Source organism: Trachypithecus francoisi, unplaced genomic scaffold, assembly GCF_009764315.1.
Source record: "Trachypithecus francoisi isolate TF-2019V2 unplaced genomic scaffold, Tfra_2.0 Lachesis_group0, whole genome shotgun sequence".
NCBI classification, from domain to species: domain Eukaryota; kingdom Metazoa; phylum Chordata; class Mammalia; order Primates; family Cercopithecidae; genus Trachypithecus; species Trachypithecus francoisi.
Genome location: NW_022681453.1, coordinates 14939521 through 14966607, shown reverse-complemented (window position 1 = coordinate 14966607; position 27087 = coordinate 14939521). Strand labels below are relative to the sequence as shown.

The 27087-nt window shown below is 43.1% G+C and overlaps 2 protein-coding genes across 3 annotated transcripts in view; one reads left to right on the top strand and one right to left on the bottom strand.

The window, feature by feature from the left end:
* The window catches only part of KLHL18 (kelch like family member 18), a 66030-nt gene that overhangs the window by 22629 nt on the left and 16314 nt on the right, over nucleotides 1-27087 (bottom strand). For both annotated transcript variants that reach the window (XM_033205495.1, XM_033205504.1), the window contains exons 2-3: nucleotides 5934-6064; nucleotides 2795-2935 (exon numbers count right to left, since the gene is read on the bottom strand). In XM_033205495.1, coding sequence (XP_033061386.1) covers nucleotides 2795-2935; nucleotides 5934-6064 — 272 coding nt within the window. The remainder of the gene's footprint in view (nucleotides 1-2794; nucleotides 2936-5933; nucleotides 6065-27087) is intronic.
* LOC117080440 (F-box/WD repeat-containing protein 2-like) lies at nucleotides 15655-17577 on the top strand. The gene is given in 4 exon segments (XM_033205517.1): nucleotides 15655-16519; nucleotides 16522-17013; nucleotides 17016-17186; nucleotides 17189-17577. Coding segments are annotated over 4 exon segments (1455 nt in total). The 5' UTR covers nucleotides 15655-15786; the 3' UTR covers nucleotides 17248-17577.

Below are 27087 nucleotides of genomic sequence, written 5' to 3'. Positions count from 1 at the left end.
TTAGTTTTTAGAGACAGAGTCTTGCTCAGTCGCCCAAGCTGGAGTAAGATGATTATAACTCACTACAGCCTTGAGCTCCTGGCTCAAGTGACTCTCCCATCTTAGCCTCTCCAGCAGCTGTGAACCACTGCGCTTGACTAATAATTTTTTTTTTTTTTTTTAGAGACAGTATCTTGCTCTGGCATAAAGGCTGGTCTGGAAATCCTAACCTCAAGCAATCCTCCTGCCTCGGCCTCCCAAAATGCTGGGATTACAGCATGAACCACCTCATCTGGCCTAAAAATCACTTTTTTTTTTTTTTTTTTTTTTTTTTTTTTTTTTTTGAGGCAGAGTCTCGCTCTGTCGCCCAGACTGGAGTGCAGTGGCGCAATCTCGGCTCACTGCAAGCTCCGCCTCCCGGGTTCACGCCATTCTCCTGCCTCAGCCTCCCGAGTAGCTGGGACTACAGGCGCCCGCCACCTCGCCCGGCTAGTTTTTTGTATTTTTAGTAGAGACGGGGTTTCACCATGTTAGCCAGGATGGTCTCGATCTCCTGACCTCGTGATCCGCCCGTCTCGGCCTCCCAAAGTGCTGGGATTACAGGCTTGAGCCACCGCGCCCGGCCTAAAAATCACTTTTCTAAGCAACTTTTAGATAACAGTAACTTTACAACACAGCCTGGATCCAGTGTTGACAGTGACAATCTCAAAAGCCCCCTAGGTGGAGCTGTTGTCCCTTGGTGAAGATTCGAGGATTGCCAACAATCCTTTCCAGGATTAATCCTACTTAGCCACAGAAAGCCATTTCAGCAGTGGTGAAGCCCACGGCCTCCAAGCCTGGGGCTCTATCTTACAGAAAGAAAAAAAAAAAAAAAAAGAAAGAAAAGAAAGAAAAAGAAAAAAGAAAGTCATTTTCCAAGTTCTATGGGAAAAAGAGGTGAACTAAGTCCAGTCTGTGTCTTAAGAAGCTCACAAATGAGCAGGAAGATAGTGTAGTGTGTGCTCCTCACATCTCCATATGCACCCTCTGGCCTGCCCCAGAAGGCATCCCAGAGCAGGGACAAGCTTGGTTCTGCAGCTTTACTCTTACTACAAGGTCTTTATAAAACTGCGAACAGGCCGGGCGCGGTGGCTCAAGCCTGTAATCCCAGCACTTTGTGAGGCCGAGGCGGGTGGATCACGAGGTCAGGAGATCAAGACCATCCTGGCTAACACGGTGAAACCCCGTCTCTACTAAAAATACAAAAAACTAGCCAGGCGAGGTGGCGGCGCCTGTAGTCCCAGCTACTCGGGAGGCTGAGGCAGGAGAATGGCATGAACCTAGGAGGCGGAGCTTGCAGTGAGCTGAGATCCGGCCACTGCACTCCAGCCCAGGCGACAGAGTGAGACTCTGTCTCAAAAAAAAACTGCGAACAGCACCACTTACCTCAAGATGAAATCCTTTACCCAGTGTTCAGGAGATGAGCCCCCCACTAAATCTTAGGCATCATTACCATGATTATTTGACTAGCTGCACACACAGCAGTACTCAGTGTGATGACCATGAGCACCCTGTGGGCAGGATATGAACAGACAGCGGGTGTGGTCCACAAGCTGCTAAAGTGAACTGGATAGGTGGAGTGAGAATGGGGGAGGGGAGGTCAGCTCCATGAGGGGATGAGGTTCGGGAGGGCAGATCTGAGTCAGGAGGAATGCTGACAGGCCAGCTACCTAGTGATCGGAGTAGGCTCAGGTGAAGGCTGGGTGTGCGAAGCACCACAGACACAGGGGTGCTGTTTGGGTTCCTCCTGCCTGTGTGTGGCCCAGCACTAACCTGCATCCCCAAACCTCTGCTGGTTAAAAGGCCTTTATCGTATAACTAAGAGCTCTGGCTCTTGAGGGGGAGGGAGAGGCTTCTTAACTGCTTAGGCAGAAGGTCATAGGAGATCCACAGGGCCCACTGCCAAGCACTGGAAATAGGTGGGGGTATAATCCATGGTCCCAACCATAAAAGTGCATACAATGATAGTTCCCAGTGGACTAAGGAGGATAGAGAATTCCAGGAAGTGAAATTTGGGTAGGTTCTTAAATAACCGAAGTATGAAAAAGAAGGTCAAGAAATTAAAAGAGGGCCGGGAGCAGTGGCTCACGCCTGTAATCCCAGCACTTTGGGAGGCCAAGGTGGGCAGACTGCTTGAGCCCAGGAGTTTGAGACCAGCCTGGGCAACATGGCAGAACCCCATCTCTACCAAAAAAATTACAAAATTTCGCCAGGTATGGTGGCACGTGCCTGTAGTTCCAGCTACTTGCCAGGCTGAGGTGGGAGGATTGCTGAACATGGGAGGCAAAGGTTGCAGTGAGGCGAGATCACACCACTGCACTCCAGCCTGGGTGACAGAGCAAGATCTTGTCTCAAAAAAAAAAAAAAAAAACAAGAAGAAAAAGAAAAGAAAGGAAATTCAGAGGGTAAAGTGTAAAGTACCTAAACAAAGATGGAGATGGCTATGGAATAGTTGGGGAGCATTGCACAAATCAGTTTGGTGAGAAATCAGCTAAATTAGTGGCTGGTGAGATTGCAGAGGGAGGAACAGAAGATGCACACGTCAAGAAAAGGGAAAGGGCAGGTTGGACTATGTAAATCATGTTCTGAAAAAGTTCATCTCAAAGAAGTGGGCACTGCTACACACTGATTTCAAGAAATGTAAGCGCTGCAGAATAACTTTTCCAGATCACTACCTTCATAAATCTATATATGGTCCCAAGAACTCAGCAAACTGGTGCAAGATTCCAGAAATGAAATAGTCATGTTCTCCACCAGGCCCACCACATCACCTCACCGTTCTCGGAGGAATGTGCAGCAGGCGTCTTTGATGCTCTGCAGCTGCAGGAAGCTCGCCCCCATCAGCAATGACTGGACATTTTGCTGGTCAATGGCAAGGTTGCCATTGTAAGCAAAGTTGATCAGAGCCTCCAGGGCACTAGAGGAAAGAGGGAAAGCTGTGAGATGCTCTTCAGAGACAAGTCTTGGCCCACAGGAGACTCAGGCCCTAAATGAACTGACAATACTTAGCCCAGGCCCTTCGAGAATCTAATGGAGTAACTACTTCACCGTAGCCTAAAACTCATTCTACCAAGTTGTCTTCATTGCCCTACAGAAAATTCTGAAAAAGAGAACACAATCACCTACAATTTCACTACTGAAAAAGTCAACACTGGTTATTTTTCTACATTCATTTTTAGTCCCTTATTGCCTACATGCAAGAATTATATGGATATAATCAAAAATACTTATCAAGCCCTTTCCCATGTTGCTACACTACCTTCATGTTTATTGTTTTTAGTGGCTGCTATATAATATTTCAACATGCAAATATGCTATCATTTATTTCCTTTATTGGTAAGCATAATAGCTATTACCATCTTATTGCTGTTAGAACGTTTTTGAATTATTTCTTTGGGGTAAATTTCTAGAATGAGATTTCTAACATTTTTTCTGCTTTCAACTCACACTGAAAACGAAATCCAAATTCCATCTACAGGGCTGTAGGTGCTCTGGTCCCTCTCCATCTGTCTGTCCTCCTCACCTCCACTTTCTCCCTTTCTCACTTGATTCCAACATTCTGAACATATTCTTACCTCAGGGCCTTTGCAATGACTCCTCCCTGTTTGGAGGACTCTTCCCCCAGATGGCTCACTCCCTCACTTCAGTTAAGATGTCTCAGCTCAAATGCCACCTCATGACAGGGGCCTTCCCTGATCACTCCAAAATAGCACAGCCTCCACCATCCTTCACTAGCCTTTACTCTGCTTTACTTTCCTCATATCACTTTCACTCTTAGCCATACCATGCATGTATTTGGTGACTGCCAAAGCACTACTAGAAAGCTGGTAGGGGCAGGGCACGGTGGCTCACGTCTGTAATTCCAGCACTTTGGGAGGCCGAGGTGGGTGGATCACCTGAGGTCAGGAGTTCGAGACCAGTCTAGCCAATATGGCAAAACCCTGTGTCTACTAAAAATACAAAAATTAGCCGGGCGAGGTGGCATGCACCTATAGTCCTAGCTACTTGAGAGACTGAGGGAGGAGAATTGCTTAAACCCAGGAGGTGGAGGTTGTTGCAGTGAACGGAGATCATGTCATTGCATTCTAGCCTGGGCGACAGAGACTCCATCTCAAAAAAAAAAAAAAAGCAGGTGCCTGTAATCCCAGCTACTCATGGGAGGCTGAGGCAGTAGAATCGCTTGAACCTGGGAGATGGAGATTGCAGTGAGCCCAGACTGCACCACTGCACTTCAGCCTGGGTGCCAAGAGTGAGACTCCATCCCCCACTGCAAAAAATAAAAATAAAAAAATGAAAGTTGGCAGAATGAGAAGAGGTGCTGTTTTCTCACTGTTATACCCCAGATATATGATAGGGCTATGCTCATTATGGATGTTCAGGCAATCTCTATTAAATGAAGCCCCTGGACTATTCATGGGACGAGCATGCCTCCTTCAGACACACACTTCAGAGAAGAGGAGGGCACAACTGCCCTTGGACACCTTACTTCTATGTCTTTCCTCATAAGTAACTGGCCTAAGATTTCTTTCTTTCTTTTTTAAGAGTCAAGGTCTTACTCTGTTGACCAGGCTGGACTGTAGTGGTATAATCACAGCTCACTGCAGCCTTGACCTCCTTGGCTCACCTCCCACCTCAGCTTTCTTTTTTTTTTTTTTTTGAGACGGTGTCTGGCTCTGTCGCCCAGGCTAGAGTGCAGTGGCCGGATCTCAGCTCACTGCAAGCTCCGCCTCCCGGGTTCACGCCATTCTCCTGCCTCAGCCTCCTGACTAGCTGGGACTACAGGCGCCCACCACCTCGCCCAGCTAGTTTTTTGTATTTTTTTAGTAGAGACGGGGTTTCACCGTGTTAGCCAGGATGGTCTCGATCTCCTGACCTCGTGATCCGCCCGCCTTGGCCTCCCAAAGTGCTGGGATTACAGGCTTGAGGCACCGTGCCCGGCCCACCTCAGCTTTCTAAGTAGCTGAGACTACAGGTGTGCACCACCGCGTCCGGCCAATTAAAAAAAAATTTTTTTTATACAGATGTTGTCTAAGCCGGTCTTGAACTCCTGGCCTCAAGTAATCCTCCCGCCTTGACCTCCCAATTTGTTGGGATTTCAGGCATGAGTCACCTTGCCTGGCCTGACCTGAGATTTCTACTTTGCCATAGGTATATAAATCCTCTTCCGGTATCGGGGCAGATCACCTTCGATCATCCAGAGGGTAACACACAGTCTCCTAGCTCTTTTCTCCCTAGTTGTCACCACTGTCAGATTAAGAGGTTGGGCAATAACTGACTTCCAGCTAAGGGGATAACCTTGGGCTTGATCTCCTTGAGCTTCAATTTTCTGAACCATGAAATAACCATAAAATCTGCCACCTTCTAGATCTGTGTTGTCCAATATAGTAGCCATCAGCCACATGTGACTATTTAACTTTAAAATTAAATTGATTAAAATTAAGCAAAATTTAAAATTCAATTCTTCAGTCCCACTAGTCATATTTCAAGTGTGGCTACCATTTTGGGCAGTACAAATAAAAAGAATATTCGCATCACTGCAGAAACCTCCAGTGGACAATACTGTTCTAGACTGATAAGAAGGGATGTGAATGAAGACACTTATTTAAAGAACTACTTTGTCAGCTAAAATGACTAGCCCAGAAAAGTGCAGAGAATAACATACTACCACTTTTAAACCCAGCCCCATTAAATGTATTTCTCTTATAGTAGGGTAAAAACAGCATCAAAACTCCCATCATTTTAACCCTATCTCAGACCACTGGCTGAGGTTCTAATCTGCTTATTAATCACTTACTATTTGTCTGGAGCTAGGCTACTAGACACTGTGTCCTGCTGCAGGTCCTCAACGGAACCGTGCACATGCTGAAATTGCACCTGGAAAGCAGCCTGCGAAACCTAATGGTGGGATTCAGTACCTTGGGTCCATTCCTTGCATTACAATCTCATCCTGCTTGCACTCCATCATGTCATTTGTAAACATAGCATGGAAATATGGGATCGAGGCTGCTAAGACGATCCGGTGAGCACTGAATTTGTGGTCCCCAATCTGTGGGCAAAGTAAAATACAAAGACAGATATTGAGGAACGAAAAAAAACAAAACAAAACAAAAAAAAACAAACCCACCTCCCTCCGCAGCATACCCCACTGCCCATTGCAACGGTGTTGAAGGCATCCCAGGGCATGGAGGCCAAGGCTTAGCATGATGACCCTGAAGTATTTTAAATGCAATATACTCAGTTACAGTAGAAGAATGTAAACAACACATTTTAATGAAGTGTTAAAACAGCTAAAAAATTTATGCCTGAATGTTTCATGTAATCATTTTTATTTATATGGTAGTCTCCAATGCACCCCTTTCAGCTACTCCACCAACTCAAATACCTGATTCCTGTAACACTTTATCCCAACCTCAGGCAGATGGACTAGACAAACAGTCCAAGAATGCTGGTGCTCCTAAAAGTATGCTCCTCAAGAAGAGTAAATATGTAGTGATGGGGCCGGGGGGCGGTGGGGGCATGAGAAGATACACTGGTGTTGTGGACTGGCTGCTGCTCTGTGTGGTTAGCAGGGACAGAGGCCAACTCTTCCTCCAATAAGTGTCAAATCCTCACTGACGCACTCTTAGCCTAAGGAATTTTATAAAGTGTTTTCCAACTATCTGTCAAAAGGCTCTTCCCTTCAATAAGCCATTTATAGCTCCAAGCTATATAAACATTTTCACTTAAGAACTTTCTATTCTCCAGGAAGAACAAAACAGTCCTTTTTTCCTTTTCATCAGGTTCCACATCAGTGAAATGCCAGAGAATCTCACTATCTGATGCTCATCTCTTTGTGTCATGTTTATCCAAGGATTTGAGGTTGGAAGATGGAATCCTTGGATAAAGAGGCGTGAGCCATTGCACCAGCCTCTACTCAAATTTCTTAAAGTTATTCTATGAGGTTTATTACAAAAGAAAAAAACAACAACTGGCAGTCTCTGTTTTCTTGATTCCTTGCCCCTGATTCCTACTCCCAGGGGCAACCTCTTGCTTCTAGGACTTTTCTCCATCTTTCTAAATAATATGCTTACATATTACTTGTTGACTTTTCACTTTGAGTTATTCCCTGTGGTACCCAACCTCTAAACAGCTCCCAGTAAATGCTGACTCTTGGTATTCACACCCTTGCGTGGTCCCCTCCCACAACATGTCAGGGTTGGTCTATGTGACCAACAGAATATAGCAGAAGTGATGATGGTATGTCACATTCAAAGCTAGGTCATAAAAGGCACTGAACTACTTCTTACCCTGTTCTTCTGGATCACTTGCTCTAAGAGAAGCTAAATAACATATCCTTAAGAGAGGCCCATATGAAGAGGATTAAAGCCTTCTACGGCTACCTGAGTGAGCTTGGAAGAACATCCTCCAGCTCCAGTCAAGCCTTCAGATGACAGCAACTTTGTGAGAAATGTCTAAGCTGCTTCTGAACACGTGGCCTGCAGAAACTGTGAGATAATAAATACTTGTTTTAAGTCACTAAATTTTGGGCCAGGCGCAGGATGGTCATGCCTGTAACCCCAGCACTTTGGGAGGCCAAGGAAGGTGGATCACTTGAGGTTGGATCAGGAGTTTGAGAGCAGCTTGGGCAACATGGTGAAACCCTGTCTCTACAATAAATACAAAAATTAGCTGGGCATGGTGGTGCATGCCTGTAATCCCAGTTACTTGGGTCACTGACACAGGAGAGTCGCTTGAACCTGGGAGGCAGAAGCTGCAGTGAGCCAAGATCAAGCCACTGCACTCCTGCCTGGGCTGGAGTCTCAAAAACAAAAAAGTCACAAATTTTGGGGTAGTTTGTTACGTGGCAAAAGATAACTATTATATTACTAATCTAATTCCTATTATGGAAGATTAAGAATTTGTCCTGATACCTTTCTTCATGTACTACCCCATACACTCTCCTTATCTTTCCAATATAATTAGGTCAAATTTTGGTTAAATTAATATGAAGAGTTGCATTAAGTCTATGCAAATGTTATTTGTAGCCAAGCCATGCTGCACACTGTGAGTATACTTCCTTTTTGTATAATTTTTCTTTTCCCTGGAGCATAACACTCTGGTTAATATATTCAGTCAAGTACTCTATGAGTTGTTTAAGTTGTCTGTTTCTTGAGACATTATCTACTGGAACTCTTCCTGGGAATTCTGTTTCCCTCACCTATATTGACATCCCCGTTTCCTGAACCCCACTTAGTCCTCTTTCTTATTTATTCACTTGTTCAGGTAGAAAGCATCTTCTAGGCTGGGCGTGGTGGCTCACACCTGTAATCTCAGCACTTTGTGAGCTCAAGGCAGGTGGATCACCTGAGGTCAGGAGTTCAAGACCAGCCTGGCCAACATGGTGAAACCCCATCTCTACTAAAAATGCAAAAAATTAGCCCGGCGTGGTGGCGGGTGCCTGTAGTACCAGGTACTCGAGGTGCTGAGGCAGGAGAATTGCTTGAACCTGGGAGGCGGAGGTTGCAGTGAGCTGAGATCACACCATTGCACTCCAGCCTGGGCAAGAAGAATAAGACTCCACCTCAAACAAATAAAAATGTGTCTTCTAGCAGAGCTTCATAAGAAGGGGTCTATGTACAATGTCTGAAAATATCTTTACTACCCTCAAGCTTAGATAATAATTTAGTTGGTTAAAAAATTCAAAGTTTAGACTTTTTTCCTGTCAAAATTTTGAAAGTATTGCTCCACTGTCTTCTAGTTCTTTGTTTTTAGAGATGGGGTCTTACTCTGTCTCCCAGGCTGGACTTGAATTCCTGAGCTCAAGCAATCCTCCTGCCTCAGTCTCCTGAATAGTTGAGACTACAGGCATGTTAGTGTGCACCTGGCTATGTTTTTTTTTTTTAAAGTACATATGTGTGTGTGTGTGTGTGTGTGTGTATTTGTAGAGACAGGTCCTGCTTTGTTGCTCAGGCTGTTCTTGAACTGGCTTCAAGCGATCCTCCCATCTCAGCCTCTCAAAGTGCTAGGATTACAGGTGTGAGTCACCATACCTGGCCTACTTTGTTGTTATTGAGAAATCGAATGCTATTTTGAATCCTAACTCTAAGCATGTAACTGCGCTCTCTAGAAGCCTTTAGGATTTTCTCTTTATTCTTTTCTGTTTTTTTTTTTTTTTTTGAGACGGAGTCTTGCTCTGCCACCCAGGCTAGAGTGCAGTGGCCGGATCTCAGCTCACTGCAAGCTCCGCCTCCCGGGTTTACGCCGTTCTCCTGCCTCAGCCTCCCGAGTAGCTGGGACTACAGGCACCCGCCTCGTCGCCCGGCTAGTTTTTTGTATTTTTTTAAGTAGAGGCAGAGTTTCACCGTATTAGCCAGGATGGTCTCGATCTCCTGACTTTGTGATCCGCCCGTCTCGGCCTCCCAAAGTGCTGGGATTACAGGCTTGAGCCACAGCGCCCGGCCCCTCTTTATTCTTATAGTTCTAAAATTTCACAGTGTTGTATCTTGGTATTGGTTTTCTTTTATTGTGCTGTATCAATCTACAGACATTATTTCAGTTCTGGAAAAATCTCTTCACATTATTTCTTTGATAATTTCCTCCCTTCTATTGTAATTTTTTCTCCTCATAAATTTCTATTAGTTATGTGTTAGATTTCTTGGAATAATCCTCTAATTTTCTTATTGTTCTTCCCTACTTTCCATCTCTTTCATTTGGTCTATCAGTGAGGAAACTTCTTCAACCCTATCTTACAATCTTTCTGTGTTGTAGGTTTTTATATTGGCTATCGTATTTTTAATTTTCTAGAGGTCTTGTTTTCAAAAGCTTCCTTTTTAAAAGAATCTTGTTCATCTTTCATGAATGCAATATTTTCTCAAATCTCTCCTGAGATATTATACAGTTACAACTTTTTTTTTCTTCTTTATCTCTGCTTTTACTGTTTCCTGAGATATTTTCTCTCCCAATTGTTTTGATCTCTGTCTTCTATGTTAGAGGTTTTCTTTAAATGTCTGGTGACACTTGGCTAGGGGATAGGATTGTCGATTTGTGGGCTTCATATTAGGGTGATCAGGCAAGAATCAGCCATTTGATGGAAGACCCCTGGAAGTAGTCAGTATCTTTAGGACTTTTTCTCTGGAGTTAATTTTATCAGAGCAGGATCTTCCAATCTCTTGCAGGGAAATATCTGTCAGCCTACAGATATTCTGGAAACTGGGTGTAAGAGGGGGATGGTTCTACCATACACTACTAATAACTCGTATCTTAAAGCCCTTATTTTCAGTTTTGCTCCATATTGCACCCCTCTCCTATGCTTGGTGTGCCTGATGCGGAGCCTCTGGTTCAGTATCTAAGACTACATTTCCTACCTCCTGAGAGAGTGGGGGAGGGGGTGCAGGCATCTAATTGCCTTTCATATAGACTTCCAAGTAATCTTCCTGTTTTCAGTATTTGGTATCTCCAATTCTGGAACTATTCCAGGGTTCTACATTAGAAATCCTCTTCCTTCTCAGTTTGTCCCCCTGGGAGGCACTTTCAGTTCCTCTGGCCCACTAAGTCTTCCACACATGCTCTCTGGCTTTAATATTCCATTGATTTCTCATTTGCTGATATGTCTTTCCCCTCTTACTACTATTTTAATGGGGTTATGGAGGGGAATGAAAGTTAAGTGTGTATTCAATTGGCTGTGTTTAACTGCTGTGCATTTATTTTTCATCTAGAAAATAAACAGAAGACAAAAGAACAAGCTGTATGTGCACCAAGAGCGTGACCTGGTTTCAAAAAAAAAAGAAAAAAAAAAAACAGCTACAGAGAAGATAGGCCTATCTTGGGATATGTTAGCCTGATTACATTTGAGTTCTGTATTTAGCTAAGGTGAACAACAAATTGGACCTTGTCTAGATGAGGAAGACCAAGATGGGCAAGAGTATGAAAGCTATATCTTATAAGGAATAGCTAAAGGATAGTCCAGTAAAGATAATTTAGGAGGAACATGATGGTTGTCGTCAAATCCTAGAAGGGCTATCACATGGATTAGGACAGATCTAGAAAATTACAGAAAGGCAGATTTTCGTTTATCATAAAGAATAAGAGCTTAGAATACTTAGGAGGGTCCTGGACTGGTTTTAAAACTATTAAGTGACTACTTAGAGACCTTCCAATTCTACAATCCTGTGGTACTACACTTTTGTGAAAAGCTTTTAAAAACCCAAACACTCTATTTGTAATCTCAGTTTTTACATGTCTTGTTTTTTTGCTGGGCACAGTGGCTTATGCCTGTAATTCCAGCTCTTTGGGATGCTAAGGTGGGAAGGTTTCCTGAGGCAGGGAGTTTTCAAGACAAGCCTGGGCAACACAGCAAGACCCCATCTCTACAAAAAACTAGCCAGGCATGGTGGTGCATGCTTGGGAAGATGGTTTGAGTCCAGGAGTTCAAGGTTGCAGTGAACTATAATTATCACTGCACTCCAGCCTGGGCAACAGAGCAAGAGAATGTATCAAAAAATAAAAAATAAAATAAAATGTCACTTTAAAAAAAAATGAGAGGATCATTTATTGAGCTCCTTTTGTATGCCATGGACTATGCCAAGTACCCATTCTGCACATTTTCTCATTTCAGTCCTCATAGCAACCCTCTGCAGCAGGCCAGTACTGTGAATCATGTTCTATAGATGAGAAAACCAAGATTTGGAAGTTAAGCAGCTCACCCAAAGTCAAGTAGCTATTACGTGAAGACAAGGAATTATGCTTAGGTTGTTACTGGTGGAATTGGAGAGGGACCTAATACATAGCATACCTTCTCTCAGCTTGAGTTCTCAGTCAATTGATAAAAAAATTAAAACTAAAAAACCTACACATATGATAAAACTACATAGAATTAAATATACATATATACAGAATGAATAAAAGTAAAACTGAAGAAATCTGAATAAGATTAATGAATTATAATTATACCAATGTTAATATTCTAGTTGCAATATTGTACTTCCAGTTCCTCTGGCTTAATAGTTTTGCAAGATATTACCACAGGAGAAACTGGACAAAAGGAACAAGTTGTGGGCATGGTAGTTCACGCCTGTAATCCCAGCACTTTGGGAGGCTGAGGTGGGAGGACTGCCTGGGTCCAGAAGTTTCAGACCAGTCTGGGCAATATGGCAAGACCACGTTTTTACAAAAAATAAAATAAGATAAATTAGCTGGGTGTAGTGGTGTGCACCTGTAGTCCCAGCTACTCAGGCAGCTGACACAGGAGGATTGCTTGAGCCTGGGAGTTCAAGGAAGTTATGATCACACCACTGCACTCCAGCCTGGGCAGCAAAGTGAGACCCTATCTCTACTTAAAAAAGAAAAAATTAGGCCGGGCACGGTGGCTCACACCTGTAATCCCAGCACTTTGGGAGTACGAGGCGGGCGGATCACGAGGTCGGAAGATCGAGACCATCCTGGCTAACACGGTGAAACCCCGTCTCTACTAAAAATACAAAAAATTAGCCGGGTGAAGTGGCGGGTGCCTGTAGTCCCAGCTATTCAGGAGGCTGAGGCAGGAGAATGGTGTGAACCTGGGAGGCGGAGCTTGCAGTGAGCCAAGATCGCACCATTGCACTCCAGCCTGGACGACAGAGTGAGACTCCAGCTCAAAAAATAAAATAAATAAAATAAAATAAAAGTATCAGGAAACCAGGGAACAGGCCTAAGGAAGAAATTCCAAGCTGACCAGGTCACTCTGTGGAGACAGAGTATGAACTGGAGGGACAGGAGTGGCAGCTAGGAGCACAGCCAGGAGACCACTGCCTGGTCCAGAGAGAGAAGAGCAGAGCTTGGCCTGGATGGTGGCAGTGGGAAAGGAGAAAAGAAGTCAGACTCAGGAAAGATGAGAACGTTAGAACTGCTGTGATCTGGTGACTGACTAGATGTGGGAGTGAGGGAAAAGAGGTGTCAAGATGACTTCCAGGTTACTGGTGTGATCTGGCATGTGCAGGTGCCATATACTTAGATCAGGAACAACAGAGAAGGACAAAGTCAGGAGTAATGACCAAATAAAGTTTTGGACAAGCTGACACCGAGTGCCTGGGAGGCATCTAAACAGAGACTATGTAGAAAGTGGATGGCCGAGTCTGGAATACAAAGATAAGTCTGGGCTCAAATAACACTTTTGGAAATAACCAGTGAAGACAGAAAAAAAAGATCACTTAGGGAGAGAACTTGAAGTGTGAAGAGAAGAGGCTATAAGACAGCCTTGAAGAACTTCAATATCTAAAGATCACCTAGTAGAGGATGTATCAGCAAAGACACAGAAGGGAGCTACAGAAAGGAAATGAGAAGAGAAGAAGGGAGAGGTCTGGAGGTAGAAGAGAGTGTAGGTCCAACAGACAGGCAATGTGGCATAGAGACTAGATGGAATCAGAAGGTCCTCACCAGCTCTGCTACCTCAGACAGGGCTGCTCACACAAATTCTGTTCCCTACCACAGGCAGGTGGGGCTCAGCATTCAAGCAGTAAAGCAGCCCGGCAAAATCTGAGTTGGGAGTAATCTGAGACAGATGTTTCCAAAGAAAGCAAAAGATATACCCAGAGAAGATTTCTCTTTGATGGAAAACATTTTGATACTATTGTTCCTACCTTCAGGAGCTCACAATGAATATAAATAAAGCATTAAGAACAGTTAAGTGGGCCGGGCGCGGTGGCTCAAGCCTGTAATCCCAGCACTTTGGGAGGCCGAGACGGGCGGATCACAAGGTCAGGAGATCGAGACCATCCTGGCTAATACGGTGAAACCCTGTCTCTACTAAAAATACAAAAAACTAGCCGGGCGAGGTGGCGGCGCCTGTAGTCCCAGCTACTCGGGAGGCTGAGGCAGGAGAATGGCGTGAACCCGGGAGGCGGAGCTTGCAGTGAGCTGAAATCCGGCCACTGCACTCCAGCCTGGGCGACAGAGCGAGACTCCGTCTCAAAAAAAAAAAAAAAAGAACAGTTAAGTGCTCAGCCTGCATGGACAGAATGCCCTTGGGATCAGTGGGGTTAAGACCAAGCTTTAACGCAGTCACAAAGAACGTTTAAAGCGCATGATTAGTAGTAATCCATAATTTTTATTGAGGCACATATTTGAAACATAAAGGCCATGAAGCTGGTGGGTAAGAATAAGTCTATAAAATGGAGAAGCAGTAGGGATGAATTAATCCCTAAAAAAGAATTAAAAGAATAAGGTACGCAGAACTGCCCTATCAGATGTCAACACTTATTATAAAGCAATAAAAATTAGGAAATTGTGGTACTGAAACAGACCAATTGAATAGAATAAGCAGTCAGAAATACATCTCATATATATGTAAACTTGATAAATGATAGAAATGGCATTGCAGATAATATGGAAAAGAGAGTCCACTTAATAAATGGTGTTGGGGGCCAGGCGCGGTGGCCCAAGCCTGTAATCCCAGCACTTTGGGAGGCCGAGACGGGCGGATCACGAGGTCAGGAGATCGAGACCATCCTGGCTAACACGGTGAAACCCCGTCTCTACTAAAAAAATACAAAAAACTAGCCGGGCGTGGTGGCGGGCGCCTGTAGTCCCAGCTACTAGGGAGGCTGAGGCAGGAGAATGGCATAAACCCGGGAGGCGGAGCTTGCAGTGAGCTGAGATCCGGCCACTGCACTCCAGCCTGGGCAACAGAGCGAGACTCCGTCTCAAAAAAAAAAAAAAAAAAAAATAATAATAATAATAATAAAATAATGGTGTTGGGACAACTAGTTATCCACATGGAAAAAAATCAGATTGAATTCCTGCTTCACATCACACTCCAAAGTCAATTCCAGATAGAAAAAAGCCTTAATGGCCAGGTGCAGTGGCTCACGCCTATAATCCCAACACTTTGGGAGGCCGAGGTGGGAGGACTGCCTAAGCCCAGGAGTTTGGGATTGGCCTGGGCAACATGGCAAGACCTTGTCTCTATTTTTTTTTATAAAATACAAAAAAAGAAGAAAAAAAATCTTAAGCATTAAAGGCAAAACTTCAAAATTTTGGAAAAAATGTAGTAGGTCTTTTTGACCTTGAGATTAGGATTTCTTAAACAAGAATTCAAAAAGCATTAACCTTAAGAGAGAAGACTTCAATATTTGACTACAGTAAGATTAAGAACTTCTGTTCAGGCCAGGTGTGGTGGCTCATGCCTGTAATCCCAGCACTTTGGGAGGCTGAGGTAGGCAGATCACTTGAGGTCGGGAGTTCAAGACCAGCTTGGCCAACATGGTGAAATCCCGTCTCTACCAAAAATATAAAAAATTAGCCGGGTGTGGTGGCATGCACCTGTAATCCCAGCTACTTGGGAGGCTGAAGCAGGAGAATTGTTTGAACCCGGGAGGCTAAGGTTGCAGTGAGCCAGGATCTTGCCACTGCACTCCAGCCTGGGCGACAGAGCGAGACTCCATCTCAAAAAAAAAAAAAAGACGAGGCAGCACCGGAAGCCGCTCCCCAGTGAGGCTGTGGACCGGGAGCGGCGGCCGCAGGTCCAGGCGCCATGGCTGCGGAGCGGACCCGGCCGCTGCGAGGCTCTGGCGGCCCGAGCGTGCCTAGTAGCTGTGAACCCGCGCGAGGTCCCGGCCCCGGGGCGCTCGCTCAGGTCAGTGCCGCGCGGAACACGGTTCCGAGAGCAAGGACCTGGGAGCGACGAATGGGTTGATGGGATCTGGATTTTAGAAATGGGAAAACAGGGTTTCGGAGTTACTGCCTCCTACTGCCTCCATTTCCTTAGTTGCAAAATGAGTTAACAGTGATGTCCCAGGGCTACCAAACGTTTGAAAGATGAAGTGTGATGAGGTGGTTTATGAAGTACAAAGAGCTGTGCTGCGCCATAATTGTGGGCATGCCGTGAAAACAGGTAAAATTTTCCATAACCTTATGGAGAGAAAGGACTTTGAGACATGGCTTGATAACATTTCTGTTACATTTCTTTCTCTGACGGACTTGCAGAAAAATGAAACTCTGGATCACCTGATTAGTCTGAGTGGGGCAGTCCAGCTCAGGCATCTCTCCAATAACCTAGAGACTCTCCTCAAGCGGGACTTCCTCAAACTCCTTCCCCTGGAGCTCAGTTTTTATTTGTTAAAATGGCTCGATCCTCAGACTTTACTCACATGCTGCCTCGTCTCTAAACAGTGGAATAAGGTGATAAGTGCCTGTACAGAGGTGTGGCAGACTGCATGTAAAAATTTGGGCTGGCAGATAGATGATTCTGTTCAGGACGCTTTGCACTGGAAGAAGGTTTATTTGAAGGCTATTTTGAGAATGAAGCAACTGGAGGACCATGAAGCCTTTGAGACCTCATCATTGATTGGACACAGTGCCAGAGTGTATGCACTTTACTACAAAGATGGACTTCTCTGTACAGGGTCAGATGACTTGTCTGCAAAGCTGTGGGATGTGAGCACAGGGCAGTGCGTTTATGGCATCCAGACCCACACTTGTGCAGCGGTGAAGTTTGATGAACAGAAGCTTGTGACAGGCTCCTTTGACAACACTGTGGCTTGCTGGGAATGGAGTCCGGAGCCAGGACCCAGCACTTTCGGGGGCACACGGGGGCGGTATTTAGCGTGGACTACAATGATGAACTGGATATCTTGGTGAGCGGCTCTGCAGACTTCACTGTGAAAGTATGGGCTTTATCTGCTGGAACATGCCTGAACACACTCACCGGGCACACGGAATGGGTCACCAAGGTAGTTTTGCAGAAGTGCAAAGTCAAGTCTCTCTTGCACAGTCCTGGAGACTACATCCTCTTAAGTGCAGACAAATATGAGATTAAGATTTGGCCAATTGGGAGAGAAATCAACTGCAAGTGCTTAAAGACATTGTCTGTCTCTGAGGATAGAAGCATCTGCCTGCAGCCAAGACTGCATTTTGACGGGAAATACATTGTCTGCAGTTCAGCACTTGGTCTCTACCAGTGGGACTTTGCTAGTTATGATATTCTCAGGGTCATCAAGACACCTGAGATAGCAAACTTGGCCTTGCTTGGCTTTGGAGATATCTTTCCCTGCTATTTGACAACCGCTACCTGTACATCATGGACTTGCGGAACAGACCGAGCCTGATTTGTCGCTGGCCTCTGCCAGAGTACAGGAAGTCAAAGAGAGGCTCAAGCTTCCTGGCAGGCGAAGCATCCTGGCTGAATGGACTGGATGGGCACAATGACACGGGTTTGGTCTTGCCACCAGCATGCCTGACCACAGTATTCACCTGGTGTTGTGGAAGGAGCACGGCTGACACCATGAGCCACCACCGCTGACTGACTTTGGGTGCCGGGGCTGCGGGTTTTGGGTGCAACCTCTCTGGCAGCCGACTGCATGAACCAAAGTTCTCACCTAATGGTATCATCACGCAGTGCACAATCATTTATCTATGTTTGCCAGGGGCCAGGGCTCGGGGTGGGGGAGGGCTTGTTTTATTGACATACAACGCAGCATGCTTAATGGGGTACACCATTGACTTCATTTGTACTTAATTAAGTTGGTCAGTGTAAGAGGATGCATTTTGGGTTCATCTTTCTTGAGTGGAGTATTGGTTTTAAGTAAAGAAAGTTAAACGATCCATTAATCTGCTAATTGGTTGCCTATGAAATCAATTGTGTGGTAAAAGCTTTTTACCATAAAAAAAAAAAAAAAAAAAAAAAAAAAAAAAAAAAAAAGACAAGCTACAAGTGAGAAAAGATATTTGCAAACATAAAACCAACAAATAATTAGTATCCAGAGTACATAAAGGACTCCAATAAATCAACGAATCATAATTTGAAAAAAAAAAAAAAGTGAGCTTAAGACTTACCTAAAAGTAGGTATTTCATAGACAATGAAACACAATGGCACAAAACAAAGGAAAAGATGATCAGTCTCAGTAATAATCAGGGAAATACGAGCATCACAATGCGATACAATTTCATATCCAGGAGAAGTCCAATTAGGAAGTCCAATTAGAAGGTATTATTATACCCAAAGCTGCTGATGATGTGGATGGACAGAACAGCTCTTAAGCACGCTAGAATGTACGTAAATTTAAACGATTTTCACTGTGAAAAATAATGCCAATACTAACATGATCATGAAAAGTTGAACACGCACATACTCAATGACCTAGCAATTTAACTCCTAGCTATATACCTTAGATGCATATGCTCCAGAAAATATGTAATAAAATGTTTACATCACTAGTCAGAAAAGCAGAAAACTAAACAAAACAAAAGCCAACCTAAATAACTATTGAGAGGAGAATCCTAATTTCTGATATTCATATGATGGAACATAATTCATCAGTGAAAATGAATGAATTAAAAGCTACACACAACACAAAGTAAAATCCCCAAGGGCAGGAATCTGACCATGTCAAAAATTTTTCCTCTCTTACAATGATATGTACATTATGCAATATTTGATACATAGAAAACAGTATCTGTAAATTAGGAAAATAAACCCATGAATCCATCAAAGGTCCAACATGCTTGGAAACAGTCTATAGGTCAAAGAGGAAGTCTCTAAAAAAGGAAGGGAAATTTAAAAATACATTGAATGAACGAAAATGAAAATACAATATATCTAAAGCAGTGGTGAGATTATGACACTAAATGCTTACATTAGAAAAATCTCCAGTGAATAATCCAAACCACCTCTCCAAGGAACTAGAGAATAAACTCAAAGCAAGCAGAAGGAAGGAAATTAAAAGGAGCAGAAATCAATGAAATTAAAAACAGGAAAACAGTAAACTAATGAAACAAAAAGATGCTTCTTTGAAAATATCGATAAAATTGACAAAGACAGAAAAGACAAATCACGAATATAGGAATGAAACAGTCGATAATACTACAGACACTGCAATCATAAAAATGATAACAGGAGAATACTATGAACAACTCTACACATAAATTTGACAACTGATGAAATGGAACAATTTCTTGAAAATGACAACTTACCCAAGATGGAGGAATAATTGAAAAGCCTTGTAACTAATAAGAAAACTAAATCTGTAATTTTAAAATGCTTGAAAAAGACATCTACAGGTTCAGATGGTTTCACTAGAGAATTCTACCACTTGTTTAAAATAGAATTAATACCAATTTTAAACAATCTCTTCCAGAAAATAGAAGATTAAGGGATAACTCCAAGTTCATTTTATGCACTATTACCCTAGTACCAAAACTAGACAGACAGTATAAAAAAAGAAAAGTACAGACCAATATCCCTCATGAATATAGATGCAAAAATCCTTAACAAAATATCAGCAAACAGAATTTAGCAATATATAAAAATAATTATATACCATGACCAAATAGGGTTTTATTCTGGGGTGAGGCAGATTTAATATTTGAAAATAAATCTATGTAATCCAGTATATTAATAGACTCAAGAAAAAAGAAGAAAAAAGAAGTGATACGACCCTCTCCATGCAAAAAAAACCAAAAAAACCAAAAAAAAAACACTTGACAAAATTCAGCACCCATCCATGATAAAAATTCTCAGAACACTAGGAATTGAGGGGAACTTCCTCAACTTGATAAAGAACATCTACAAAAAACTTCTAGTGTTCTAGAAAAACACTGAACGGTTGCCCCAAAGATGCTGAACATGGCAAGAATGTCCACTCTTACCACTGCTATTTAACACACTCTTGGAAGTTCTAGCAAGCTCAGTAAGGCAACAAAATGAAATAAAAGGAATACAAATAAGAAAATAAGAAATAAAACTATCTCTACTTGCTGATGACATGGGGATTTTTTCTTTTTCCTTTTTCTTTGAAACAGCGTCTCCCTCTGTCACCCAAGTTAAGAGTGCAGTGGTCCAATCTTAGTTCACTACAACCTCCACCTCCTTGGCTCACACTATCCTCCCATCTCAGCCTCCTGAGTAGTTGGGACTACAGGTGCGCACCACCACACCCAGCTAATTTTTGTATTTTTTGTAGAGATGGGATTTCATTATGTTGCCCAAGCTGGTCTTGAACTTGTGAGCTCGAGCGATCCACCCGCCTTGGCCTCCCAAAGTGTTGGGATTACAAGTGTGAGCCACGGTGCCCGGCCTGACATTATGGTTTATGTAGAAAATCCAAAGCAGTCTGCAAAAAAACAAATAACCCTAGAACTAATAAGTGAGTTCAGCAAAATTACAAGACACAAGATCAACACACAAAAATCAGTTGTGTTTTCCATATACCAGCAAGTAACACATGGAAACCAAAATTTAAAATAAAATTATATTTACAATCACTAAAAAAATTAAATACTTATGTGTAAATCTTAACAAACCAATGTACAGGACTTGTGTGTCTTGCTCTGTTGCCCAGGCTAGAGCGCAGTGCCATAATCATAGTTCACTATCACCTCAAACTCCTGGGCTCATGCAATCCTCCTACCTCAGCCTCCCAAGTAGCTAGGACTACAAGATGTGCACCACCATGCCCAGCTAATTTTTTTATTTTGGAGACATATTTTGGAGACATGTAGTCTTGCTATGTCGCCCAGGCTAATTTTGAATTCTTGGCCTCAACTGATCCTCCCACCTTGGCCTCCCAAAGTGCTGGAATTACAGGCAAGATTGCTTTTATAGCTATAGATGATATTATTCTAAAATTTATATGAAAGACAAAGGAACCTGAATAGCTAAAACAATTTCAAATGAGAAGAATAAAGCGCAAATGGCCAATAAGCACATGAAAAGATGTTCAACATTGTTAGCCATTGTATGTGTGTATGTAGAGATAGGGGATATAAGGAAAATCTCTGTACCTTTCACTCAATTTTGCTGTGAAACTAAAACTGCCCTAAAAAAATAAAAGTTGAACTTTGGGAGGCTGAGGAGGGAGAATCACTTCAGGCTAGCAGTTCGAGACCAGACTGAGCAACATAGGATAGAGCTCATCTCTTACAAAAATAAAAATAAAAATTAGTTGGGCATAGTGGCCTATGCCCGTAGTCCTAGCTACTCGGGAGGCTGAGGCAGGAGGATCACTTGAGCCCAGGAGTTTGAGGTTGCAGTGAGTTATGATCGTGTCACTGCATTCCAGCCTAGGTGACAGAGTGAGGCCATGTCTCAAAAAATAATGACGACAATAAAATAAATAAAAGTCCATTTAAAAAGGGAATGAAATTCTGGTCAGTGGCTAATGTCTATAATCCCAAGATAGGAGTCCAAGACAGGAGAATTGCTTGAGCCCTGGAGTTAGAAGCCAGCCTAGGTGACAGAACGAGAGCTTACCTATAAAGCTGCTAAGCCCCGAGCCTTAAAGGAAAGGATGACACCAGCTGCCAGTCTTTTGGTTGTACAAGAAGATAAGGACAATGAAAACTTTTTCTGGATTGGTTCCTTTGATGTTTTGTCACGGAAGTCAGGAAGTGCCTTGCCAGTAAGGGATGGTCTTTTAAAGTTCTTTGATATTGGACAATGCCCTTGGCCATATGGAACCCCAAGAATTCAACTATGAAGGCATCAAAGTGGTCTACCTGCCCCCAAACACAATGTCTCCAACTCAGCCTCTAAATCAGGGTGTCACAGGACCTTTGAAGCTCATTACACACAGTACTCTATGGAAAGGATTGTCAATGCTATGGAAGACAGCCCTAGCACAGAGAACATCATGAAAGTCTGGAAGGATTATAGCATGGAAGATGCCATCATTGTTATAGAAAAAGCTGTGAAAGCCATCAAGACTGAAACAGTAAGTTCCTACTGGAGAAAGCTGTTCAGCTGTTGTGCATGACCTCACAGGATTTATGACATAGCCAATCATGAAAGAGATTGTGAATATGGCCAAAAGTTGAGGGGTGAAGAGTTTCAAGATACAGATCTTTGAGAAATTAAACAGCTAATTGATATTATACCTGAGGAATTAACAGAAGACAACTTGATAGAGATGAGAGCTCCCAAACCAGTGCTGGAAAACAAGGAAGATATACAAGAAGCAGTGCCAGAAAACAAACTGACATTAGACAACTTGGCAAAAGAGTTTCAATTATTCAAGGTTTCTTTTATGACATGGACTCTTCTATGATACCAGCACTGAAACTAAAACAAATGGTGGAAAAAGAATTGGTACCATATAGAAAAGTTTTGGAGAAATGAAAAAGCAAAAAGTCAGACAGAAATGACAATGTACAGTTGACCCTTGAACAACATAGGCTTGAACAGTGCAGGTTCATTTGTATACAGATTGTCTTCTGCCTCTGCCACCAGGGACAGCAAGACCAACTCTTGTCCTTCCTCCTCCCAGACTACTCAATGTGAAGATGATGATGATGATGATGATGATGATGAAGACCTTTATGATGATCCACTTCCACTTAATGAATAGTAAATATATTTTCTCTTCCTTATTTATTTATTTGAGACAGAATCTAGTTCTGTCACCCAGGCTGGAGTGCAGTGGTGCGATCTTGGCTCACTGCAACCTCCGCCTCCCGGGTTCAAGCAATTCTCCTACTTCAGGCTCCCAAGTATCTGGGACTACAGGTGCGTGCCACCACACCCAGCTAATTTTTGTATTTTCAGTAAAGACGGGGTTTCACCATGTTGGCCAGGATGGTCTTGATCTCTTGACCTCATGATCTGCCCACTTCAGCCTCCCAAAGTGCTGGGATTACAAACATGAGCTACCACGCCCAGCCGATGAGTTTTTTTTTTTTTTTTTTGAGACGGAGTCTTGCTCTGTCGCCCAGGCTGGAGTGCTGTGGCCGGATCTCAGCTCACTGCAAGCTCCGCCTCCCAGGTTCACGTCATTCTCCTGCCTCAGCCTCCCGGGTAGCTGGGACTACAGGCGCCGTCACCTCACCTGGCTAGTTTTTTTTTTGTAGTTTTTAGTAGAGACAGGGTTTCACCGTGTTAGCCAGGATGGTCTCCATCTCCTGACCTCATGATCCGCCCGTCTCGGCCTCCCAAAGTGCTGGGATTACAGGCTTGAGCCACCGCGCCCGGCCTGATGAGTTTTTAAATAACACTTTCTTTTATCTAATTTCCTTTATCATAAGAATCCAGTATATAATACACATAACATACAAAATATGTGTTGTTAATAAGCTGAGCACGAAGGTTCACACCTGTAATCCCACTGCTTTAGGCAGCTGAGGCAGAAGGACTGCTTGAGGTCAGGAGTTCAAGACTAGCCTGGGCATCATGGCAAGATCCCGTCTCTGCAAAAAATAAAAAACTCAGCTGGGTGTGGTAGTGGTAGGGTGCACCTGGCGTCCCAACTGCTTGGGAGGCTGAGGTGAGAGAATTGCTTGAGCTTGGGAGGTCGAAGCTGCAGTGAGCTATGATCATGCCATTGCACTTCCAGCCTGGATGACAGAGCAACACCCTATCTCAAAAAAAAAAAAAGAAAAAGAAAAAAAAGAGAAGAAACAACAAAACAAAGTTAATTGACTGTTTATATTATCTGTAAGGTTTCCTTCTACTCAACAGTAGGCTATTACTAATTATGATTTTGGGAAGTCATAAGTTGCACTTTGATTTTTGACAGGGGGCAGGGGTCAACATTCCAACTCCCACATTGTTCAAGGGTCAACTATATAGCCACAGTAAGACTGTGTCATATTGGTGAAGGGACAGGAACAAAGAACAATGGAACAAAATAGAGAACCCAGAGGTAGGCCGGGCGCGGTGGCTCAAGCCTGTAATCCCAGCACTTTGGGAGGCCGAGACGGGCGGATCACGAGGTCAGGAGATCGAGACCATCCTGGCTAACACGGTGAAACCCCGTCTCTACTAAAAAAATACAAAAAACTAGCCGGGCGAGGCGGCGGGCGCCTTTAGTCCCAGCTACTCGGGAGGCTGAGGCAGGAGAATGGCGTAAACCCGGGAGGCGGAGCTTGCAGTGAGCTGAGATCAGGCCACTGCACTCCAGCGCGGGCGACAGAGTGAGACTCTGTCTCAAAAAAAAAAAAAAAAGAGAGAGAACCCAGAGGTAACCTCACATAAGAATGGCTAGCTGCTTATTGACAAAGGTACAAAAGCATTTAGAGGGAGAAAAGAGTTTCTTCAACTATCAATGGGGCTGGAGCAACTGGATATCCATATGCAAAAAAAAAAAAAAAAAAAGACCTTCAACCTATACCTCACACCTGAGGCAAAACATAACTCAGAATGGACCAAAGATTTAAACATAAAACTTAAAACTATAAAACTTTTAGAATAAAATATAGCAGAAAATATTCAGGACTTAGGGCTTGGTGAAAAGTTCTCAGACATGAGACCAAAAGCACAAACCATTAAAAGAAAAAAAAAATTGGACTAAATCACAACGAAAAACTTTTGCTCTGTGAAAGAACCAGTTAGAATTAAAAGACGATCTACAGACTAAAAAATATATCTGCAAACTACATACCTGACAAAGATCTATCTGTATCTATAATATATAAAGAACTCTAAAAACTCAACGATAAAAAAACAAAAAGCAATCCAATGAGAAAATGGGAAAAAAAACATGAAAAGATATTCCATTAAAAAGGAATAAACACATAAGATGTCCAACATCATTACCCATTAGTAAAATGCAAATTAGAATCACAGTGAGGCCGGGTGCGAGAACTCACGACTGTAATCCCAGCACTTTGGGAGGTCAAGGTGGGTGGATCACCTGAGGTCAGGAGTTCAAGGCCAGCCTGACCAACATGGCGAAACCCCCTCTCTACTAAAAATACAAAAATTAGCCGGGCATGGTGGCACATCCTGTAATCCTAGCTACCTGGGAGGCTGAGGCAGGAGAATCACTTGAACCTGGGAGACGGAGGTTGCAGTGAGCTGAGATTGCACCATTGCACTCCAGCCTAGGCAACAAGAGTGAAACTCTGTCTCAAAAAAAAAAAGAATCACAATGAGATACCACTACTCATTTAACAGAATGGCTAAAATAAAAAACAGTGATCATACAAAATGCTAGGCTGGGTGTAGTGGTTGATGCCTGTAACATGGTGGTTCACACTTGCAGTCCCAGCTGGTCTTGAGCCCAGGAGTCCAAGACCAGCTTGGGCAACATGGCAAAACCCATCTCTACTAAAAAATGAAAATAAAGAGAATTTAAATATATATAATATACACACACACACACACACAAATATATATACACACATATATACATATACATATATACACACACATACATATATAAAAAATGCTGGTGAGGATGCAAAAGAATTGGGTCACCTATAGTAATCAGGGTTTTCCAGAGAAATAGAACTAATGAGGAACAAAGTGGGAAGGAGGAAAAGAGGGAGGTGGGGAGAGAGAGAAGGTGAGGGAGAAGAGTTGGGGGGGAGAAGGGAAAAGGGGAAGACAGCGGGAGGGAAGAAGGGAATGGAGAAGGGAAAGAGGACAGGGAGTGAGAGAGAGGGAGGGAGGAGGTATTGGGGAGAGAGAAACTTATTTTTATTTTAAGGAATTGGTTCATGCAATTGCGGGGGCTGGTAAAGCCAAAATATACAGTGTGGGCTAACAGTCTGGAGATTCAGATAAGATTTGATGTTACAGTCTTAAGTCAGAAATCTGCAGGGCAGGTGAGCAGGCAGGAAACTTAGGTAGGGTTTTTATCTTGCAACCTTTTTTTTTTTTTTTTTGAGACACAATATCACTCTGTTACACAGGCTGGAGTGCAGTGGTGCAATCACGGCTCAATGCACCCTGGACCTCCCAGGCTCAATCAATCCTCCTGCCTCAGTCTTCGGAGTAGCTGGGACTACAGGCATGTGCCACAACAGCTGGCTAATTTTTCTATATTTTGTGGAGACAGAGTCTCACTGTGTTGCCTGTGCTGGTCTCAAACTCCTGGGCTCAAGCAATCCTCTTACCTCAGCCTCCCAAAGTGCTGGAATCATAGAAGTGAGCCACTGCACCCAGCCTAGTTTGCAATCTTGAAGCAGAACTGCTTCTTCAGGGGAAAGCTCAGTTTCTGCTCTTTAAGGCCTTACACTGACTGGATGAGGCCCACTCACACTACGGAAGGTAACTGACTTTACCGAAAGTCTACTAAATTATTATTTTAAAAAGAGGTGGGGTCTCACTATGTTGCCCAAGTTGGTTTCAAACTCCTGGGCTCAAGCAATCCTCCCGCCTCAGCTTCCCAAGTAGCTGGGATTACAGGCATATACCACTGCACTCAACTAAAGTCTACTAATTTAAATGTTAAGCACATCTAAAAAATATCTTCACAGCAACATCTAGACTGGTGTTTGACCAAACAACTGGGCCTAGCCAAGAGGACACATAAAATTAACCACCACACTCATGTATGCCAAAGGGAATGCAAAATGATATTGCTACTCTGGAAAATAGTTTGACAATTTCTTCTAAAACTAAAATACACAAACTGTATGACATAAAATTCTACTCTTGGGCATTTATTACAGAGTAATGAAAACAAGTTCACTCAAAATCCTGTACATGAATATTCATAGCAGCTTTATTCATAATACCTAAAAATTGAAAAATGTCCTTTGATGGTCGGAAATGGCTAAACAAATTATGGTACAATCATATCATGGACTACTACTCAGAAATATGAAGGAAAAAATGATTGATACGCACATTAACTTGGATGGACCTCATGGGCATTAGGCTGGGTGAAAAAAGGTCATGAACTCTACGATTTCATTTATATAACAATTTCAAAATGAGAGACAACAAATTCATGGTTGTCAGAGATTAGAGATGGTGGGTGGGAGGGGGCTGGATGTGACTATAAAGGGCGGCACATGGAGATCTGCGTGGTTATGAACTAGCTCTGTATTGTGGAGGTCATTATTAACTTTGACAAGAGCAAATGGCGGTGACCTGATATAACTAACTTACATATCCTTACTAAAACATGGGCTCCACCAAGGGGGCAATCTTTGTATGTTTCACGTTTTCTGGAATAGTCAGAAATTAATACTCAGCATTTGTTGAATAAATGATGATTCGGAATGAGTCAACTCAACATATAATTGAGTCTGGTCATGTCAGTCTCTATTTTAGGGGGCTTCCTACTGCCTAAAAGTCAGATCTAAACCCTAAACAGGTTTTTTCTCTCTTTTTTTTAAAGACAGGGTCTCACTCTTGCCCAGGCTGCAGTGTAGTGACACAATCATAGCTCACTGCA